Source organism: Coregonus clupeaformis, chromosome 9 (assembly GCF_020615455.1).
Source record: "Coregonus clupeaformis isolate EN_2021a chromosome 9, ASM2061545v1, whole genome shotgun sequence".
In the NCBI taxonomy this organism is placed as follows: Eukaryota; Metazoa; Chordata; class Actinopteri; order Salmoniformes; family Salmonidae; genus Coregonus; species Coregonus clupeaformis.
This window is the reverse complement of record NC_059200.1, coordinates 14353423-14374533: the sequence shown is the minus strand read 5'-3', so window position 1 is coordinate 14374533 and position 21111 is coordinate 14353423. Positions and strand designations below refer to the sequence as shown.

Below are 21111 nucleotides of genomic sequence, written 5' to 3'. Positions count from 1 at the left end.
GTATGTTCCTGATTGGTGGTCGTTGGGGTGTCTGCTGATTGCTAAGGTGGACCAATCAGTGAACATTCCTCTGCATTGCACCACCTGTTTCTGGTTTTTCAATCACACATCCCATTGTTTAAAAGCCGGTCAGTTGTGTTTGTTGTGAGAGACTATTTCCGTATGTGAGTATGGATACTGTGGTGTCCTGTGTTTTGTGTACTCACTCATTTGCTGGTTACTCTGTTTGGTAACTCTGTGTGTTTCTGGGAAAAGGGGAATTTAAGCAAGTTGCCCTTGGGCGTACATTACCCGTAGGAAGAAAACTGTCTAAAAACACTAGTTAGACCTGAGCGGACCACCCACTGTATTTTTGTATGATTAGCAGTAGCTTAGCGGTTCTTGAGGCAGGCAAGATCAGTTTAGGATTTTTTTACACTATTGTTTCATTTCTTGGGTCCTGCTCAGCCCTTTTTCCCAAACCTTTACCGTGTGTTCAAAAATAAACCTTTTATGTTTGACGGTAGTTTATGGTTGTCGTGTAGTTTTTGTTCTCACTGTTCCATGTCACGCTTATAATTTGCATGAATTATGTTACGGGTCTCTTGTCCATCCACCCTAGACGTTTAAAGCCACGGGGTTCGTAACAAGTTTACTGTAGGTAGGGGTAAAGTGACTAGGCAACAGGATAGATAATAGACAGTAGCAGCAGTATACTGTAGGTAGGTGTAAAGTGACTAGACAACAGGATAGATAATAGACAGTAGCAGCAGTATACTGTAGGTAGGGGTAAAGTGACTAGACAACAGGATAGATAATAGACAGTAGCAGCAGTATACTGTAGGTAGGGGTAAAGTGACTAGACAACAGGATAGATAATAGACAGTAGCAGCAGTATACTGTAGGTAGGGGTAAAGTGACTAGGCAACAGGATAGATAATAGACAGTAGCAGCAGTATACTGTAGGTAGGGGTAAAGTGACTAGACAACAGGATAGATAATAGACAGTAGCAGCAGTATACTGTAGGTAGGGGTAAAGTGACTAGACAACAGGATAGATAATAGACAGTAGCAGCAGTATACTGTAGGTAGGGGTAAAGTGACTAGACAACAGGATAGATAATAGAGTAGCAGCAGTGTATGTGATGTGTTTGTGTTTGTTTGTGTGTGTGTGTGTGTGTGTGTAGCGTCAGTATGCATGTGTACACATGTTATGTGTGTGTGGGTGTGTGTGTGTGTGTGTGTTTGTGTGTGTATTGGGGTGTCAGTGTGAGTGTGTGGGTAGAGTCCAGTGTGTGTGCATAGAGTCAGTGCAAAAAGGGTCAGTGCAGGTAGTCCTGGGAGCCATTGGATTAGCTATTCAGCAGTCTTGTTTATCAAATCAAATCAAATACATTTTTGACAATTTTGAGGGCCTTCCTCTGACACCGCCTGGTATAGAGGTCCTGGATGGCAGGAAGCTTGGCCCCAGTGATGTACTTGAACTCCTGAGTGGCGCAGTGGTCTAAGGCACTGCATCGCAGTGCTAACTGTGCCACTAGAGATCCTGGTTCGAATCCAGGCTCTGTCGCAGCCGGCCGCAACCGGGAGACTCATGGGCGGCGCACAATTGTCCCAGGGTAGGGGAGGGAATGGCCGGCAGGGATGTAGCTCAGTTGATAGAGCATGGCGTTTGCAACGCCAGGGTTGTGGGTTCGATTCCCACGGGGGGCCAGTATAAAAATATATGTATTCACTAACTGTAAGTTGCTCTGGATAAGAGCGTCTGCTAAATGACTAAAATGTAAATGTACGCCCTACCCTCTGTAGTGCCTTGCGGTCGGAGGCCAAGCAGTTGCCATACCAGGCGGTGATGCAACCAGTCAGGATGCTCTCGATGGTGCAGCTGTAGAATTTTTTGAGGATCTGAGGACCCATGCCAAATCTTTTCAGTCTCCTGAGGGGGAATAGGCTTGTGTCAGTCTTGTGGCTTGGGGGGTAGAAGCTGTTCAGGGTCCTGTTGGTTCCATTTCTTGGTGCTCCGGTACCGCTTGCCGTGCGGTAGCAGAGGGAACAGTCTATGGCTTGGGTGGCTGGAGGCTTTGACAATTTTTGTGGCCTTCCTCTGACACAGAGGTCCAGGATGCCAAGACTTATCTGGGTTGAACTGAGCTGAGAGGGAATATATCTGATATTATTAATGCTTCTATCCAAACACATCAGGACAGAAATAGACAGACGGTAGATACTTGTTATGCTCTCTCCTTCCTCTTCTGACTGCTGCTCCTCCTCTGGTTTAGAGGATAAATCAAGTTGTCTGACATCCATGTAGCCTCCAGAGCCAAAGAAATAGCCTAGCCATTTCAACCCCATATGCTCCTGATAGTACAAACAGAGGTATGCCTTTCTGTCGTCAATATGAAGGGGTGTTTTTGACTACGTACCGCTTTGGCGTGGTGGGCATTCATAGGGTCAGCATATTGTAGCAGGGCTTGGAACTGGTTGTTCTTGGTGAAAGTGATGATCTTCAGGACAGTCCCGAACTTAGAGAAGATCTATGGAGGCAAAAAACACAACCCAGTTCATATAAACTCTCTGGCTACTCATCGCCATACTTTAGGGAGGAGTATTATTCCAAGACTGGGATGAAAAGAGTTTCCCCTTTACTATGTGAAGTACTTTGAGCATCCATCAATCAATTAATCAGTCAATAAGTCAACCAGTCATCTAATCAGGGGACCGGGGTTAGTTAGAGGTTAGGGGTTATAGGTCAGGGTTACCTGGTGTAGGACCTCCAGTGATACAGGGTAGAAGAGGTTAGGGGTTATAGGTCAGGGTTACCTGGTGTAGGACCTCCAGTGATACAGGGTAGAAGAGGTTTTCTACGATGATGCGCAGCACGGGGCTCTGTCCTGGCATCAGGGTTCCGTCACCAACAGATGCTGAACCACCCAACGTCACTGCATTGACCGCCTGCAACGCTGCCTGAACTCTCTGTTAGGGGGGGAGGGAGGAGAGGAGAGGGGGATGTTGGGTTTAATAATACCCCAAACAAACAATAATCATAAGTGATATAACTTATTAACGTCATAATGCTGCTCACCACATAGTATTTACACATTGGGTTTACCATGACAACAAACAATCAATAATACATAACAAACGTTGGGTTCACCATGACAACAAACAATCAATAACATATAACAGACATTGATATAGCGGACATTGATAGAGAGGACATTGATAGAGAGGACATTGATATAGAGGACATTGATATAGAGGACATTGATAGAGAGGACATTGATAGAGAGGACATTGATATAGAGGACATTGATAGAGAGGACATTGATAGAGAGGACATTGATAGAGAGGACATTGATAGAGAGGACATTGATGGTGAGGACATTGATATAGAGGACATTGATAGTGAGGACATTGATAGAGAGGACATTGATGGTGAGGACATTGATAGAGAGGACATTGATAGAGAGGACATTGATATAGAGGACATTGATATAGAGGACATTGATAGTGAGGACATTGATAGAGAGGACATTGATAGAGAGGACATTGATAGAGAGGACAGTGATAGAGAGGACATTGATAGAGAGGACATTGATAGAGAGGACATTGATAGAGAGGACATTGATAGAGAGGACATTGATATAGAGGACATTGATAGAGAGGACATTGATAGAGAGGACATTGATAGGGAGGACATTGAGAGTGAGAACATTGATAGAGAGGACATTGATAGAGAGGACATTGATATAGAGGACATTGATAGAGAGGACATTGATATAGAGGACATTGATAGTGAGGACATTGATAGAGAGGACATTGATAGTGAGGACATTGATAGAGAGGACATTGATATAGAGGACATTGATAGAGAGGACATTGATATAGAGGACATTGATAGAGAGGACATTGATAGAGAGGACATTGATAGAGAGGACATTGATAGAGAGGACATTGATGGTGAGGACATTGATATAGAGGACATTGATAGAGAGGACATTGATATAGAGGACATTGATATAGAGGACATTGATAGTGAGGACATTGATAGAGAGGACATTGATATAGAGGACATTGATATAGAGGACATTGATATAGAGGACATTGATAGAGAGGACATTGATATAGAGGACATTGATAGTGAGGACATTGATAGAGAGGACATTGATATAGAGGACATTGATAGTGAGGACATTGATAGAGAGGACATTGATGGTGAGGACATTGATAGTGAGGACATTGATAGAGAGGACATTGATATAGAGGACATTGATAGTGAGGACATTGATAGAGAGGACATTGATAGCAGCAGAGCCAGACAACAGACATGCACGACTGCATCTCGAATGGCACCCTATTCCCTGTACAGTGCACTACTTTTGACCATAGCACTATGGGCCCTTGTCAAAAGTAGTGCACTATATAGGGAATAGGGTCCCATTTGGGATGCTGCCATATGGTCAGACAGAGCGAGAGGCAAAGTGAGAGGGTTTCCCTGGTCATCCATTGTGTGTGTTGTAACATGAACCTCTACAGTGGCTAGAGACAACAGACTGGACTGGACAGACCTGGTGCTGGAAAGGTCATATCACACACACACACCTCCCAAATGGCATCCTATTCACTATACTGTATAGTGCACTAGCTTTATTTTATATACACTACCGGTAAAAAGTTTGGACCCTGTATATATAGCCTCCATACTGTTATCTTATTTTACTTCTGCTCTTTTTTTCTCAACACTTTTTTTGTTGTTGTTGTTTTATTAAACTTTTTAATTAAGGAATAAATGCATTGTTGGTTAAGGGCTTGTAAGTAAGCATTTCACGGTAATGTCTACACCTGTTGTATTCGGCGCATGTGGCAAATCAAATTTGATTTGACCTTCAATTTTTGGGTTTTTCTTTATTTTTACTATTTTCTACATTGTAGAATAATAGTGACAACATCAAAACTATGAAATAACACATTTGGAATCATGTAGTAACCAACGAAGTGTTAAACAAAAAAATATATATTTTATATTTGAGATTCTTCAAAGTAGCCACCCTTTGCCTTGATTACAGCTTTGCACACTCTTGGCATTCTCTCAACCAGCTTCATGAGGTAGTCACCTGGAATGCATTTCAATTAACAGTTGTGCCTTGTTAAAAGTTAATTTGTGGAATTTCTTTCCTTCTTAATGCGTTGTGTTGCGACAAAGTACGGTTGGTATAAAGAAGATAGCCCTATTTGGTAAAAGACCAAGTCCATATTATGTCAAGAACAGCTCAAATAAGCAAAGAGAAATGACAGTCCATCATTACTTTAAGACATGAAGGTCAGTCAATCCTGAAAATGTCAAGAACTTTGAAAGTTTCTTCAAGTGCAGTCTCAAAAACCATCAAGCGCTATGATGAAACTGGCTCTCATGAGGACCATCACAGGAAAGGAAGACCCAGAGTTACCTCTGCTGCAGAGGATAAGTTCATTAGAGTTAACTGCACCTCAGATTGCAGCCCAAATAAATGCTTCACAGAGTTCAAGTCACAGACACATCTCAACATCAACTGTTCAGAGGAGACTGCGTGAATCAGGCCTTCATGGTCAAATTGCTGCAAAGAAACCACTACTAAAGGACACCAATAAGAAGAACAGACTTGCTTGGGCCAAGAAACACGAGCAATGGACATTAGACCGGTGGAAATCTGTCCTTTGGTCTGAGTCCAAATGTGAGATTTTTGGATCCAACCGCCGTGTCTTTGTGAGACGCAGAGTAGGTGAACGGATGATCTCCGCATGTGTGGTTCCCACCGTGAAGCATGTAGGAGGAGGTGTGATGGTGTGGGGGTGCTTTGCTGGTGACACTGTCTGTGATTTATTTACAATTCAAGGCACACTTAACCAGCATGGCTACCACAGCATTCTGCAGCGATACAGCATCCCATCTGGTTTGCGCTCAACAGGACAATGACCCAACACACCTCCAGGCTGTGTAAAGGCTATTTGTCCAAGAAGGAGAGTGATGGAGTGCTGCATCAGATGACCTTGGCCTTCACAATCACCTGACCTCAACCCAATTGAGATGGTTTGGGATGAGTCGGACCGCAGAGTGAAGGAAAAGCAGCCAACAAGTGCTCAGCATATGTGTGAACTCCTTCAAGACTGTTGGAAAAGCATTCCAGGTGAAGCTGGTTGAGAGAATGCCAAGAGTGTGCAAATCTGTCACCAAGGCAAAGGGTGGCTATTTGAAGAATCTCAAATATAAAATATTTGTTTAACACTTTTTTGGTTACTACATGATTCCATAAGTGTTATTTCATAGTTTTGATGTCGTCACTATTATTCTACAATGTAGAAAATAGTTTTAAAAAACTTGAATGTGACACAGCCTGGGATCGAACCCGGGTCTGTAGTGACACCTCAAGCACTGTGATGCAGTGCCTTACACCTCTGTGCCACTCAGGAGGCCCCAGTGCACTAGTTTTGACCAGAACTCTGGTCTAAAATAGTGCACTATCTAGGGAATAAGATGCCATTTGGGACGCAGTCACAGTGGCTGTTCAGGGGTACCGTTGAAGTCGGAAGTTTACATAAACCTTAGCCAAATACATTTAAACATTTAAACGTTTTTTTTCACAATTCCTGACATTTAATCCTAGTAAAAAACTCCCTGTCTCAGGTCAGTTAGGATCACCACTTTATTTTAAGAATGTGAAATGTCAGAATAATAGTAGAGAGAATGATTTATTTCAGCTTTTATTTATTTCATCACATTCCCAGTGGGTCAGAAGTTTACATACACTCAATTAGTATTTGGTAGCATTGCCTTTAAATTGTTTAACTTGGGTCAAACGTTTCGGGTAGCCTTCCACAAGCTTCCCACAATAAGTTGGGTGAATTTTAGCCCATTCCTCCTGACAGAGCTGGTGTAACTGAGTCAGGTTTGTAGGCCTCCTTGCTCGCACACGCCTTTTCAGTTCTGCCCACACATTTTCTATAGGATTGAGGTCAAGGCTTTGTGATGGCCACTCCAATACCTTGATTTTGTTGTCCTTAAGCCATTTTGCCACAACTTTGGAAGTATGCTTGGGGTCATTGTCCATTTGGAAGACCCATTTGCGACCAAGATTTAACTTCCTGACTGATGTCTTGAGATGTTGCTTCAATATATCCACATAATTTTCTTCCTCATGATGCCATCTATTTTGTGAAGTGCACCAGTCCCTCCTGCAGCAAAGCACCCCCACAGCATGATGCTGCCACCCCCGTGCTTCACAGTTGGGATGGTATTCTTCGGCTTGCAAGCCTTCCCCTTTTTCCTCCAAACATAACAATGTTCATTATGGCCAAACAGTTCTATTTTTGTTTCAACAGACCAGAGGACATTTCTCCAAACAGTACGATCTTTGTCCCCATGTGCAGTTGCAAACCGTAGTCTGGCTTTTTTATGGTGGTTTTGGAGCAGTGGCTTCTTCCTTGCTGAGCGGCCTTTCAGGTTATGTCGATATAGGACTCGCGGATATACAGTGAGGGAAAAAAGTATTTGATCCCCTGCTGATTTTTGTTGTTTGCCCACTGACAAAGAAATGATCAGTCTATAATTTTAACGGTAGGTTTATTTGAACAGTGAGAGACAGAATAACAACAAAAAAATCCAGAAAAATGCATGTCAAAAATGTTATAAATAGATTTGCATTTTAATGAGGGAAATAAGTATTTGACCCCCTCTCAATCAGAAAGATTTCTGGCTCCCAGGTGTCTTTTATACAGGTAACGAGCTGAGATTAGGAGCACACTCTTAAAGGGAGTGCTCCTAATCCCAGTTTGTTACCTGTATAAAAGACACCTGTCCACAGAAGCAATCAATCAATCAGATTCCAAACTCTCCACCATGGCCAAGACCAAAGAGCTCTCCAAGGATGTCAGGGACAAGATTGTAGACCTACACAAGGCTAGAATGGGCTACAAGACCATCGCCAAGCAGCTTGGTGAGAAGGTGACATCAGTTGGTGCGATTATTCGCAAATGGAAGAAACACAAAAGAACTGTCAATCTCCCTCGGCCTGGGGCTCCATGCAAGATCTCACCTCGTGGAGTTGCAATGATCATGAGAACGGTGAGGAATCAGCCCAGAACTACACGGGAGGATCTTGTCAATGATCTCAAGGCAACATGGAGGTGGAAACATTATACTTTGGGGGTGTTTTTCTGCTAAGGGGACAGGACAACTTCACCGCATCAAAGGGACGATGGACGGGGCCATGTACCGTCAAATCTTGGTTAAGAACCTCTTTCCCTCAGCCAGGGCATTGAAAATCGGTTGTGGATGGGTATTCCAGCATGACAATGACCCAAAACACACGGCCAAGGCAACAAAGGAGTGGCTCAAGAAGAAGCACATTAAGGTCCTGGAGTGGCCTAGCCAGTCTCCAGACCTTAATCCCATAGAACATCTGTGGAGGGAGCTGAAGGTTCGAGTTGCCAAACGTTAGCCTCGAAACCTTAATGACTTGGAGAAGATCTGCAAAGAGGAGTGGGACAAAATCCCTCCTGAGATGTGTGCAAACCTGGTGGCCAACTACAAGAAATGTCTGACCTCTGTGATTGCCAACAAGGGTTTTGCCACCAAGTACTAAGTCATGTTTTGCAGAGGGGTCAAATACTTATTTCCCTCATTAAAATGCAAATCAATTTATAACATTTTTGACATGCTTTTTCTGGATTTTTTTGTTGTTATTCTGTCTCTCACTATTCAAATAAACCTACCATTAAAATTATAGACTGATCATGTCTTTGTCAGTGGGCAAACGTACAAAATCAGAAGGGGATCAAATACTTTTTTCCCTCACTATAGATACATGTTTCCTCCAGCATCTTCACAAGGTCCTTTGCTGTTGTTCTGGGATTGATTTGCACTTTTCGCACAAAAGTATGTTACTCTCTAGGAGACAGAACGCGTTTCCTTCCTGAATGGTATGACGGCTGCGTGGTGTCAGAAGCTTCTAAAGCTATAACATCATTTTCTGGAATCTTCCAAACTGTTTAAAGGCACAGTCAACTAAGTGTATGTAAACTTCTGACCCACTGGAATTGTGATACAGTGAATTATAAGTGAAATAATCTGTCTGTAAACAATTGTTGGAAATGTTTTATTGTGTCATGCACAAAGTAGATGTCCTAACCGACTTGCCAAAACTATAGTTTGTTAACAAGAAATGTGTGGAGTGGTTGAAAAATGAGTTTTAATGACTCCAACCTAAGTGTATGTAAACTTCCGACTTCAACGGTACATAAGAAAGTGCTACACAAAAATGTCTGTGTCTCTTCACAGTCCCTGTTGTGACGTAAGATGTTATTTTAACAGTTATTTTTTTATCTGACTTCATTGCTAGCTTGAGTTACCTGGGGTGGCAGAGAGTTCCATGTAGTCATGGCTCTATTTAATACTGCTCGTTTCCCAGAGTCTGTTCTGGACCTGGGGACTGTGAAGAGACCTCTGGTGGCATGTCTTGTGTTGCACCGACGAGTGTCCAAAATGTGTGCCAACTGCTTGAACAGACAGTTCGGTACCTTCAACACATCAATACCTCGCACAAAGACCAATAGTGATGCAGTCAATCTCTCCTCAACTTCGAGCCAGCAGAGATTGACATGCATGTTATTAACATTCACCCTCCGTGTACATCTAAGTGCAATACGTGCTGCTTTGTTCTGGACACAACGTAATTTTCCTAAATCCTTCTTTGCTGCACATGACCACACAACTGGGCAGCAGTCCAGGCGCAACAAAACTAGGGCCTGTAGGACCTGTCTGGTCGACTGAGATGTCAAGAAGGCAGAGCGACGCATTATCATGGACAGACCTCTTCCCATTTTAGTAACCATTGAGTCTATATGTTTGAGTTTATAGGTTGGACTGTACATGCAGTGGACTCACCCCCTGATTGGGTAGCTTTTATTGTACATTGAACAAAAATAAAAACACAAAATGTACAGTGTTTGTCCCATGTTTTATGAAATAAAAGATCCCAGAAATTTTCCATATGCAATTTGTTTTCTTTTCTCTCAGATTTTGTGCACAAATTTGTTTACCTCCCTGTTAGTGAGCATTTCTCCTTTGCCAAGATAACCATCCACCTGACAGGTGTGGCATATCAAGAAACTGATTAAACAGCATGATCATTACGCAGGTGCACCTTGTGCTGGGGACAATAAAAGGCCACTCTAAAACGAGTTTTGTCACACAACACAATGCCACAGAAGTCTCAAGTTTTGAGTGAGCGTGCAATTGGCATTCTGACTGCAGGAATGTCCACCAGAGCTGTTGCCAGATAATTTAATGTTCATTTCTCTACCAATTTGGCAGTACGTCCAACCGGCCTCACAACCGCAGACCACGTGTATGGCGTTGTGTGGGCAAGAGGTTTGCTGATGTCAACGTTGTGAACAGAGTGCCCCATGGTGGCGGTGGGGTTATGGCAGGGATCATCAACTAGATTCCACCGCGGGCCAGTTTTTTTCTTGAGTGGATGGTCAGGGGGCCGGTACATAATTACAAATAATTTGTAGACTGCAAATTGAACGACCGCAAGAAGCCCAAACAGATATAATATTTGACTAAAACAATCATTTCAAACCTCTGTACTATGTATGGGTGGGAATGCTGGGAACAGATTTCCAAAATTAAAATCACTGTCCAACAACACAAATAAATAAAAAATATATTTAAAATGTTTATGCTCAGAAAACTTTGGGGGCCAAATAAAACCACCGGTGGGCCAAATTTGGCCCATGGGCCGCCAGTTGGGGAATCCTGGGTTTTGGTATAGGCAGGCATAAGCTACAGACAACGAACACAATTGCATTTTATCGATGGCAATTTGAATGCACAGAGATACCGTGACGAGATCCTGAGGCCCATTGTCGTGCCATTCATCCGCCACCATCACCTCATGTTTCAGCATGATAATGCACGGCCCCATGTCGCAAGAATCTGTACACAATTCCTGGAAGCTGGAAATGTCCCAGTTCTTCCATGGCCTGCATACTCACCAGACATGACACCCATTGAGCATGTTTGGGATCCTCTGGACTGACGTGTACGACAGCGTGTTCCAGTTCCCGCCAATATCCAGCAACTTCGCACAGCCATTGAAGAGGAGTGGGACAACATTCAACAGGCCACAATCAACAGCCTGATCAACTCTATGCGAAGGAGATGTGTCGCGCTGCATGAAGCAAATGGTGGTCACACCAGATACTGACTGGTTTTCTGATATTACCTTTTTTTTTAAGGTATCTGTGACCAACAGATGCATATCTGTATTCCCAGTCATGTGAAATCCATAGATTATGACCTAATTTATTTATTTCAATTGACTGATTTTCTTATATGAACTGTAACTCAGTAAAATCTTTGAAATTGTTGCATGTTGCGTTTATATTTTTGTTCAGTGTACTTAGTTTCACCTGCATTCAATACTATTTTCAGGTCAATTAAGTTTATCTGTAATACAATGAAGGTAGACTGTAGTTCAGATAGAGCCTGGTCAACCGTGGGAGCAATAGCATACATGATGGACTGAGGCCCTGATTGGTCAGGCTATATGGTACTCACCCCCTTGATTGGTGAGGTTGTAATGTACATGCAGTGGATTCAGTCTATGATTGGTCAGGTTGGACTGTACTCACCCCCTGATTGGGCAGGTTGTCTGTCTTGAGCTCGCGGTGGTTGGAGTACTGGATGTAGACGGGCTGGTTACGGACGTGAGGCGTTGCTGTGGTGTAGTAGTTCACCATGGTGATCGCTGCCTCCTCTGAAGCCATTTCTATAAAAGCCTGGTTGGTTGGGAACAACAAAGACAAAGGTCAGACTCTTATGTTGTACAGGACAAAGCTATAGTGAAATTAATGTATATTTTAGTGCCAATATCAATTTAGTCCGGGATTCAATCCGATCGCGAATTGGACAATGCGCCATTTAAAGGTAATTTACGATTGAGCCGTCATATGCAGCGTTTACCGTGAATGTGGTCTCCGCAAACGTGGGAACACTGCCTTTAATCTTTTACTGCAGTGGGCTAAATCAGGGTCACACAGAGTGATTCTTGGTAGTCTTCAACAAATCTACTTTCAAACAAAAGTATACACCTCACACACATGGTTATGGGCTTACAAAAAAAGAAGACACCTGTACCATGTCAAATATAGAGTTGACATTTATTACATTTTGAGTTTGCATCCCAATATTACACTTTATATACATCACAGAAGACTGACATTTTTAACCCAATCGAACATCTCTGGAGAGACCTGAAAATAGCTGTGCAGCGACGCTCCCCATCCAACCTGACAGAGCTTGAGAGGATCTACAGAGAGGAATGGGAGAAACTCCCCAAATACAGGTGTGCCAAGCTTGTAGCATCATACCCAAGAAGACTTATTATTATATTATTATTATATTATTATTATATTATAAGACTTGAGGCTGTAATCGCTGCCAAAGGTGCTTCAACAAAGTACTGAGTAAATGGTCTGAATACTTATGTAAATGTTTTTTTTTTACTTGCAAAAATTTCTAAAAACCTGTTTTTGCTTTGGCATTATGGGGTATTGTGTGTAGATTGATGAGGGGAAAAAACAATTTAATCAATTTTAGAATAAGGCTTTGCACACTCTGGCATTCTCTCAACCAGCTTCATGAGGTAGTCACCTGGAATCCATTTCAATTAACAGGTGTACTCCTGAGTGGGGCAGTGGTCTAAGGCGCTGCATCCCAGTGCTAGCTGTGCCACTAGAGATCCTGGTTCGAATCCAGGCTCTGTCGCAGCCGGCCGCGACCGGGAGACTCATGGGCGGCGCACAATTGGCCCAGCGTCGTCCAGGGTAGGGGAGGGAATGGCCGGCGGGGATGTAGCTCTGTTGATAGAGCATGGCGTTTGCAACGCCAGGGTTGTGGGTTCGTTTCCCACGGGGGGCCAGTATAAAAAATATATATGTATTCACTAACTGTAAGTCACTCTGGATAAGAGTGCCTGCTAAAATGTAAAATGTGTGCCTACTTAAAAGTTAATTTGTGGAATTTCTTTCCTTCTTAATGCGTTTGAGCCAATCTGTTGTGTGTGACAATGTATGGGGGGTATACAGAAGATAGCCCTATTTGGTAAAAGACCAAGTCCATATTATGGCAAGAACAGCTCAAATAAGCAAAGAGAAACGACAGTCCATCATTACTTTAAGACATGTAGGTCAGTCAATACGGAACATTTCAAGAACTTTGAAAGTTACTTCAAGTGCAGTCGCAAAAACCATCAAGCACTATGATGAAACTGGCTCTCATGAGGACCGCCATAGGAAAGGAAGACCCAGAGTTACCTCTGCTGCAGAGGATAAGTTCATTAGAGTTACCAACCTCAGAAATTGCAGCCCAAATAAATGCTTCACAGAGTTCAAGACAACATCAACTGTTCAGAGGGGACTGTGTGAATCAGGCCTTCATGGTCGAATTGCTGCAAAGAAACCACTACTAAAGGACACCAATAAGAAGAAGAGACTTGCTTGGGCCAAGAAACACAAGCAATGGACATTAGACCGGTGGAAATCTGTCCTTTGGTCTGGAGTCCAAATTGGAGATTTTTGGTTCCAACCTCCGTGTCTTTGTGAGACGCGGTGTGGGTGAACGGATGATCTCCGCATGTGTATTTCCCAACATAAAGCATGGAGGAGGAGGTGTGATGGTGTGGGGGTGCTTTGCTGGTGACACTGTCTGTGATTTATTTAGAATTCAAGGCACACTTAACCAGCATCGCTACCACAGCATTCTGCAGCAATACACCATCCCATCTGGTTTGGCCTTAGTGGGACTATCATTTGTTTTTCAACAGGACAATGACCCAACACACCTCCAGGCTGTGTAAGGGCTACTTTACCAAGAAGGAGAGTGATGGAGTGCTGCATCAGATGACCTGGCCTCCACAATTCCCCGACCTCAACCAAATTGAGATGGTTTGGGATGAGTCAGACCCGCAGAGTGAAGGAAAAGCAGGCAACAAGTCCTCAGCATATGTGGGAACTCTATCAAGACTGTTGAAAAAGCATTCCTGTTGAAGCTGGTTGAGAGAATGCCAAGAGTGTGCAAAGCTGTCATCAAGGCAAAGGGTGGCTATTTGAAGAATCTCAAATATAAAATATTTGTTTAACACTTTTTTGGTTACTACATGATTCCATATGTGTTATTTCATAGTGTTGATGTCTTCACTATTATTCTACAATGTAGAAAATAGTAAAAATAAAGAAAAACCCTTGAATGAGTAGGTGTTCTAAAACTTTTGACCGGTAGTGTATATATAAAAAAAATTATTTGCAAAAAAATCTAAAAACCTGTTTTCACCTTGTCATTATGGGGTATTGTGTGTAGATTGATGAGGGAAAAAACAATTGAATCCATTTTAGAATAAGGCTGTAACGTAACGAAATGTGGAACAAGTCAAGGGGTCAGAATACTTTCCGAATGCACCGTATATTTTGTATTTATTTAAGTCTGATATGATTTTGCATAACCACACATCACTTGCTCTATGCAGTATAAAAAATTAAAAAATACGGACATATTTTTTTTTAAATTAATCGCACAAAGTCAAAGAACTACGAATCCTATACACCCTATTCCACCTCACGCTGCAACACTGCCTGGCTGGGGGCGTGAAGAGCTGAGTGAAAGGCAGGGAAGAAGTGAAAGATTTTTTTGAAGCGTTGCGCATAAATGTTGGTCTAATTTACCTGAAACGAAAGTCTAGTGAAGTTAGACTTGTTTACATTGTTTTGTTCACAAGGTTGTTGTTCTGTGTTTGACTTTGAACTGCTAGGGAAGAGAAGACTACGCTGCTACCAAATAGTTTTTATAACTAAACCAAGATAGACCACAGCCCGTCGTTTCAAATGGGAACAAATGAGTCACAGTGGGCAGAACAAGCAAGGAGGTGGGCAGAGTCAAGCACAAGCTAGCGAGATCCTATTGGCACGTTGTAGCATACATTTGCATATTTCCGTTAGGGGAACGTCTACTCTGTGAGGTGTGCATGTGCAATAACTCAATTCGCCTTTGCTCTCCTTCTTAACAATGCAATTTTTTTTTAAACTTTAGCAAAGGGTAAAGTCTTCAAAACTTTGTCCACTCTGTTCGTAACAGATTCTAGTTTTGGGAACAGAAAACTGTATTGAGATCAAATGTTTTATCGATGAGAAAATTAGCAGAATGTCGGCCAAAATCCATCTCGTTCCATCTTCTCCCGCTGCCGGACACTTGGCTTCCTCTCACTAACATATTTGGTAGTGAGTGGAAACACCAAGCGGATGCTTCACATTTACACATCCGGTGAAATATCTGTCTCATTGTTCTATCTGTGCTTCTACCAGTCAGACTCAAGGGGCAAACATGTTACCACGGTAACCTCCCACCCTGAAAGGCAGGTGAAAATGTTTGTCTCATCTGTGATATTTAGGTTAGACTCAGGTCACAAAAAATGAAACGAAACAATATACCACATTACTTCTTACAGTAATACATGTATTGTTTTTAGAAACATTACAAAGCATGCGTATCAGTTTTTTTGTGTTTTGCTGGTGTCATTTTATAGCGGAAAAAAATATGTTGGCTGGTAGATTTTTTAATCTACCTGCCACAGTGTCTGGTGGACCAAAACGTTAATTGTATGCCCTGCCTGTCACTAAGTCAGAGTCTGCAGCACAGAGCAAACATGGATATTCAGAACTTCTTCCGAAAAGAGAGTAAAAAAAAAAGACAGCAGGTCGAGCAGGAGCAGGAAGTAGTGAATGAAGGTCAAAGTGCAGCAGCAGAGTTAGACACTGGTTTGTGCAGGGTTGGGTGGTAGCTAACTAGTTAGTCTCCCTCAGCATAAGGCTTGGCTAATGCTAATAAGCTCGCGTTAGATCTCTGCATCCTTAAGCTACTGGGTGTCAGTCAGACTTATTTTAACAGTATATTTAGTGAATGGGCAAGCTAAGGATGTTGATACAAGTCATTATATTAGGAAAATGTGTTTATTTCCAGCAAGTGTATTTCATGGGTTTTGGTTCTGTAGCTAGCTTGGCTAGCTAGCCACTTTTGGTAGCTATTGGCTGGCTCGCTAGCTAGCTGAGACCGAAGAGACGAGAGAACGTTTTTCTGACTGAAGCACATATCCCCTCATAAGTTTACAGCCAATGGGATATTTGCTAATAAGTTCAGTGACCATTGTCCTGTTGCCATGCATAAGAAACGTGAAGATCAGGCCCTTCATTGTTTTATTTCCCTGTTTAACTATGTTGCAGATAAACATGCACCGTACAAAAGGCTAAGGGTAAAAGGCAGATCCAATCCTTGGTTCAAGCATTAATTGTCTGTGAAATTACAGGAAGTAAATGTATCTTGGGCTAAGGCTAGACTGACTGATTCTACATCTGAAAAGGCCTTTTTTTTCTCCTTCAGACAATTGAGAAATATCTTTGGTTAGAAAATAAAAATACAACATATTTCTTGTTGTGTATCGGACTATGGTGATAAGCCAGCCAACTTCTGGAAAATGGTCAAATCTTTTAAACAAAACTCCACCCCCTCGTTGTCCAAGCAGGTTTTGACTGCCTCTGGTCCCATACCAGACAAAATTGACATGTGTGGTGTTTTTAATAACCATTTTGCTCAGCTGGCCACCTGTTTGAAAGGATCATCTCAAAAAATTAATCTCATTCCACTAGAGGGAGTCCTTTAGTCACCTCAGAACAGATTGTACAGAATGATGCACTAACAGACTCACATACTTTATTTTCATTTCAACCACTTGATGTCTATGATGTACTAAGTGCTTTGCTAAATATTGACGTTAATAAAAACCACAGGGGGTGATTCACTTGATCCCTTCTTACTGCAGCTCTCTGCTCCACTTATTGCAGAACCACTGACCTATATTTTTTTTCTCATGTCCTTAGGTAAATCATTAAAAGGTTGACTGAAATAGGCCTGGATCAGGCTTCTTGCAAGTGGTTTGAAAATTATCTGTCAGACAGGACACAATGTGTGATTTCTGATGGTGTTAAGTCTAGTTTCCAGGATATTACGAAAGGTGTACTGCAGGGATCGGTATTGGGACCTGTTGTCTTTACTATTTATATAAATAATATTGGTCTATCTGTTAAAACTTTTAATTTTCATAGGTACTGTATGCAGACGATACTGTTATGTATGCCATTGCCCCAACTGTAGACCAGGCTATGTTAAAGCTGCAGTCTTAAAAAAACATATTGAGGATCTAGTTAAAAAGCTAAGATTTAAAGTGGATGTATTTTATAGAAATATATCTTGCGTCTCCCTAAACAGCAGGAAGCAGATTGTACAGTCAACTTCTCCTTCGCATTATTGTAGCCATTTTCTGTAGCCTGTCAACTATGCCTCTGTCTATCCCTGTTCTCTCCTCTCCGCACAGGCTATACAAACGCCTCACACCGCGTGGCTGCTGCCTCTCTAACCTGGTGGTCCTTGCACGCACGACCCACGTGGAGTTCCAGGTCTCCGGCAGCCTCTGGAACTGCCGTTCTGCGGCCAACAAGGCAGATTTCATCACAGCCTAAGCTACCCTCCAGTCCCTCAACTTCTTGGCGCTGACGGAAACATGGATTACCACTGAAAACACTGCTACTCCTACTGCTCTCTCCTCGTCTGACCATGTGTTCTCGCATACCCCGAGAGCATCTGGTCAGCGGGGTAGTGGCACAGGAATCCTCATCTCTCCCAAGTGGACATTCTCTCTTTCTCCCCTGACCCATCTGTCTATCTCCTCATTTGAATTCCATGCTGTCACAGTCACTAGCCAATTCAAGCTTAACATCCTTGTCATTTATCGCCCTCCAGGTTCCCTTGGAGAGTTCATCAATGAGCTTGACGCCTTGATAAGTTCTTTTCCTGAGGATGGCTCACTCCTCACAGTTCTGGGTGACTTTAACCTCCCTATGTCTACCTTTGACTAATTTCTCTCTGCCTCCTTCTTTCCACTCCTCTCCTCTTTTGACCTCACCCTCTCACCGTCCCCCCCTACTCACAAGGCAGGCAATACGCTTGACCTCATCTTTACTAGATGCTGTTCTTCTACTAATCTCACTGCAACTCCCCTCCATGTCTCCGACCACTACTTTGTATCCTTTTCTCTCTCGCTCTCCTCCAACACTACTCACTCTGCCCCTACTCAGATGGTAATGCGCCGTCGCAACCTTCGCTCTCTCTCTCCCGCTACTCTCTCCTCTTCCATCCTATCATCTCTTCCCTCTGCTCAATCCTTCTCCCTCCAATCTCCTGATTCTGCCTCCTCAACCCTCCTCTCCTCCCTTTCTGCATCCTTTGACTCTCTATGTCCCCTATCCTCCCGGCCGGCTCGGTCCTCCCCTCCTGCTCCGTGGCTTGACGACTCATTGCGAGCTCACAGAACAGGGCTCGGGCAGCCGAGCCGGAAATGGAGGAAAACTAGACTCCCTGCGGACCTGGCATCTTTTCACTCCCTCCTCTCTAAATTTCTTCCTCTGTTTCTGCTGCTAAAGCCACTTTCTACCACTCTAAATTCCAAGCATCTGCCTCTAACCCTAGGAAGCTCTTTGCCACCTTCTCCTCCCTGCTGAATCCTCCTCCCCCTCCCCCCCTCCTCCCTCTCTGTGGATGACTTCGTCAACCATTTTGAAAAGAAGGTTGACGACATCCGATCCTCGTTTGTTAAGTCAAATTACACTGCTGGTCCTGCTCACACTGCCCTACCCTATGCTTTGACTTCTTTCTCCCCTCTCTCTCCAGATGAAATCTTGCGACTTGTGACGGCCGGCCGCCCAACAACCTGCCCGCTTGACCCTATCCCCACCTCTCTTCTCCAGACCATCTCCGGTGACCTTCTCCCTTACCTCACCTCGCTCATCAACTCATCCTTGACCGCTGGCTATGTCCCTTCCGTCTTCAAGAGAGCGAGAGTTGCACCCCTTCTCAAAAAACCTACACTCGACCCCTCCGATGTCAACAACTACAGACCAGTATCCCTTCTTTCTTTTCTCTCCAAAACTCTTGAGCGTGCCGTCTTTAGCCAACTCTCTTGCTATCTCTCTCAGAATGACCTTCTTGATCCAAACCAGTCAGGTTTCAAGACTGGTCATTCAACTGAGACTGCTCTTCTCTGTGTCACGGAGGCTCTCCGCACTGCTAAAGCTAACTCTCTCTCCTCTGCTCTTGTCCTTCTAGACCTGTCTGCTGCCTTTGATACTGTGAACCATCAGATCCTCCTCTCCACCCTCTCCGAGTTGGGCATCTCCGGCGCGGCTCACTCTTGGATTGTGTCCTACCTGACAGGTCGCTCCTACCAAATGGCGTGGCGAGAATCTGTCTCCGCACCACATGCTCTCACCACTGGTGTCCCCCAGGGCTCAGTTCTAGGCCCTCTCCTATTCTCGCTATACACCAAGTCACTTGGCTCTGTCATATCCTCACATGGCCTCTCCTATCATTGCTACGCAGACGACACACAACTAATCTTCTCCTTTCCCCCTTCTGATAACCAGGTGGCGAATCGCATCTCTGCATGTCTGGCAGACATATCATTGTGGATGACGGATCACCACCTCAAGCTGAACCACGGCAAGACGGAGCTGCTCTTCCTCCCGGGGAAGGACTGCCCGTTCCATGATCTTGCCATCACGGTTGACAACTCTGTTGTGTCCTCCTCCCAGAGTGCAAAGAGCCTTGGCGTGACCCTGGACAACACCCTGTCGTTCTCCGCTAACATTAAGGCGGTGACCCGATCCTGTAGGTTCATGCTCTACAACATTCGGAGATTACGACCCTGCCTTACACAGGAAGCGGCACAGGTCCTAATCCAGGCACTTGTCATCTCCCGTCTGGATTACTGCAACTCGCTGTTGGCTGGGCTCCCTGCCTGTGCCATTAAACCCCTACAACTCATCCAGAATGCCGCAGCCCGTCTGGTGTTCAACCTTCCCAAGTTTTCTCACGTCACCCCGTTCCTCCGCACACTCCACTGGCTTCCAGTTGAAGCTCGCATCTGCTACAAGACCATGGTGCTTGCCTACGGAGCTGTGAGGGGAACGGCACCTCCGTACCTTCAGGCTCTGATCAGTCCCTACACCCAAACGAGGGCATTGCGTTCATCCACCTCTGGCCTGCTGGCCCCCCTACCTCTGCGGAAGCACAGTTCCCGCTCAGCCCAGTCAAAACTGTTCGCTGCTCTGGCACCCCAATGGTGGAACAAGCTCCCTCACGACGCCAGGACAGCGGAGTCACTCACCACCTTCACACTTGAAACCCCACCTCTTTAAGGAATACCTGGGATAGGATAAAGTAATCCTTCTACCCCCCCTTACCCCACCCCAAAGAATGAAAACAAATAAAAAATAAACATATTGTAAAGTGGTTATCCCACTGGCTATAAGGTGAATGCATCTGGATAAGAGCGTCTGCTAAATGACGTAAATGTAATATGTAACTTTCCTGCCAGTTCTTGACTATGGTGACACCATTTACCAGAATGCAATAGCCACAACTCTTAAACCTTTGGATGCCATCTACCATAGCACCCTTCGCTTTATCACAGGTGACAGTTTTAATACTCATCACTGCATCCTGTATCAAAAGGTTGTCTGGTCCTCATTAAAGTCCCCTAGATCACTTCACTATTCCCTTTTTGTTTTTGCTCTACTAACAAGCTTCCAACTAACTTTGTTATTGAAGTATAAAACATGAGTTACCTGTCAGACAGCTACAGTAGAGAGACCCACAGTAGAGAGACCCACAGTAGAGAGACCCACAGTAGAGAGACCCACAGTAGAGAGACCCACAGTAGAGAGACCCACAGTAGAGAGACCCACAGTAGAGAGACCCACAGTAGCTACTGTAATTGAGTACTGGAATTGTCTGTTGTGGCAGGTGGAAAGGTGCAAGTTACCTACAAAAATATATAATCTCTCAATGTTTTAATCTCTCAATGTTAATCTCAAAGTGCACCAAATTCATGTCTTGAAATCCTAGAAACACCCCTATGTTACAAATGATAACATCTACAATGTAATTTTGTTTTCATTCATTCCAATGCAAGTTTTGCACCTTTAAGAGAC

The 21111-nt window shown here is 43.7% G+C and overlaps 1 protein-coding gene across 5 annotated transcripts in view; it reads right to left on the bottom strand.

Annotated features, from left to right (window-relative positions):
- Window positions 1-21111, bottom strand: part of LOC121573355 (polypyrimidine tract-binding protein 3-like) — a 135650-nt gene that overhangs the window by 57300 nt on the left and 57239 nt on the right. For all 5 annotated transcript variants that reach the window (XM_041885258.2, XM_041885260.2, XM_041885261.2 and 2 more), the window contains 3 exons: window positions 11653-11799; window positions 2800-2952; window positions 2403-2513 (listed from right to left, as the gene is read on the bottom strand). In XM_041885258.2, the coding sequence (XP_041741192.1) occupies window positions 2403-2513; window positions 2800-2952; window positions 11653-11799 (411 nt within the window). The remainder of the gene's footprint in view (window positions 1-2402; window positions 2514-2799; window positions 2953-11652; window positions 11800-21111) is intronic.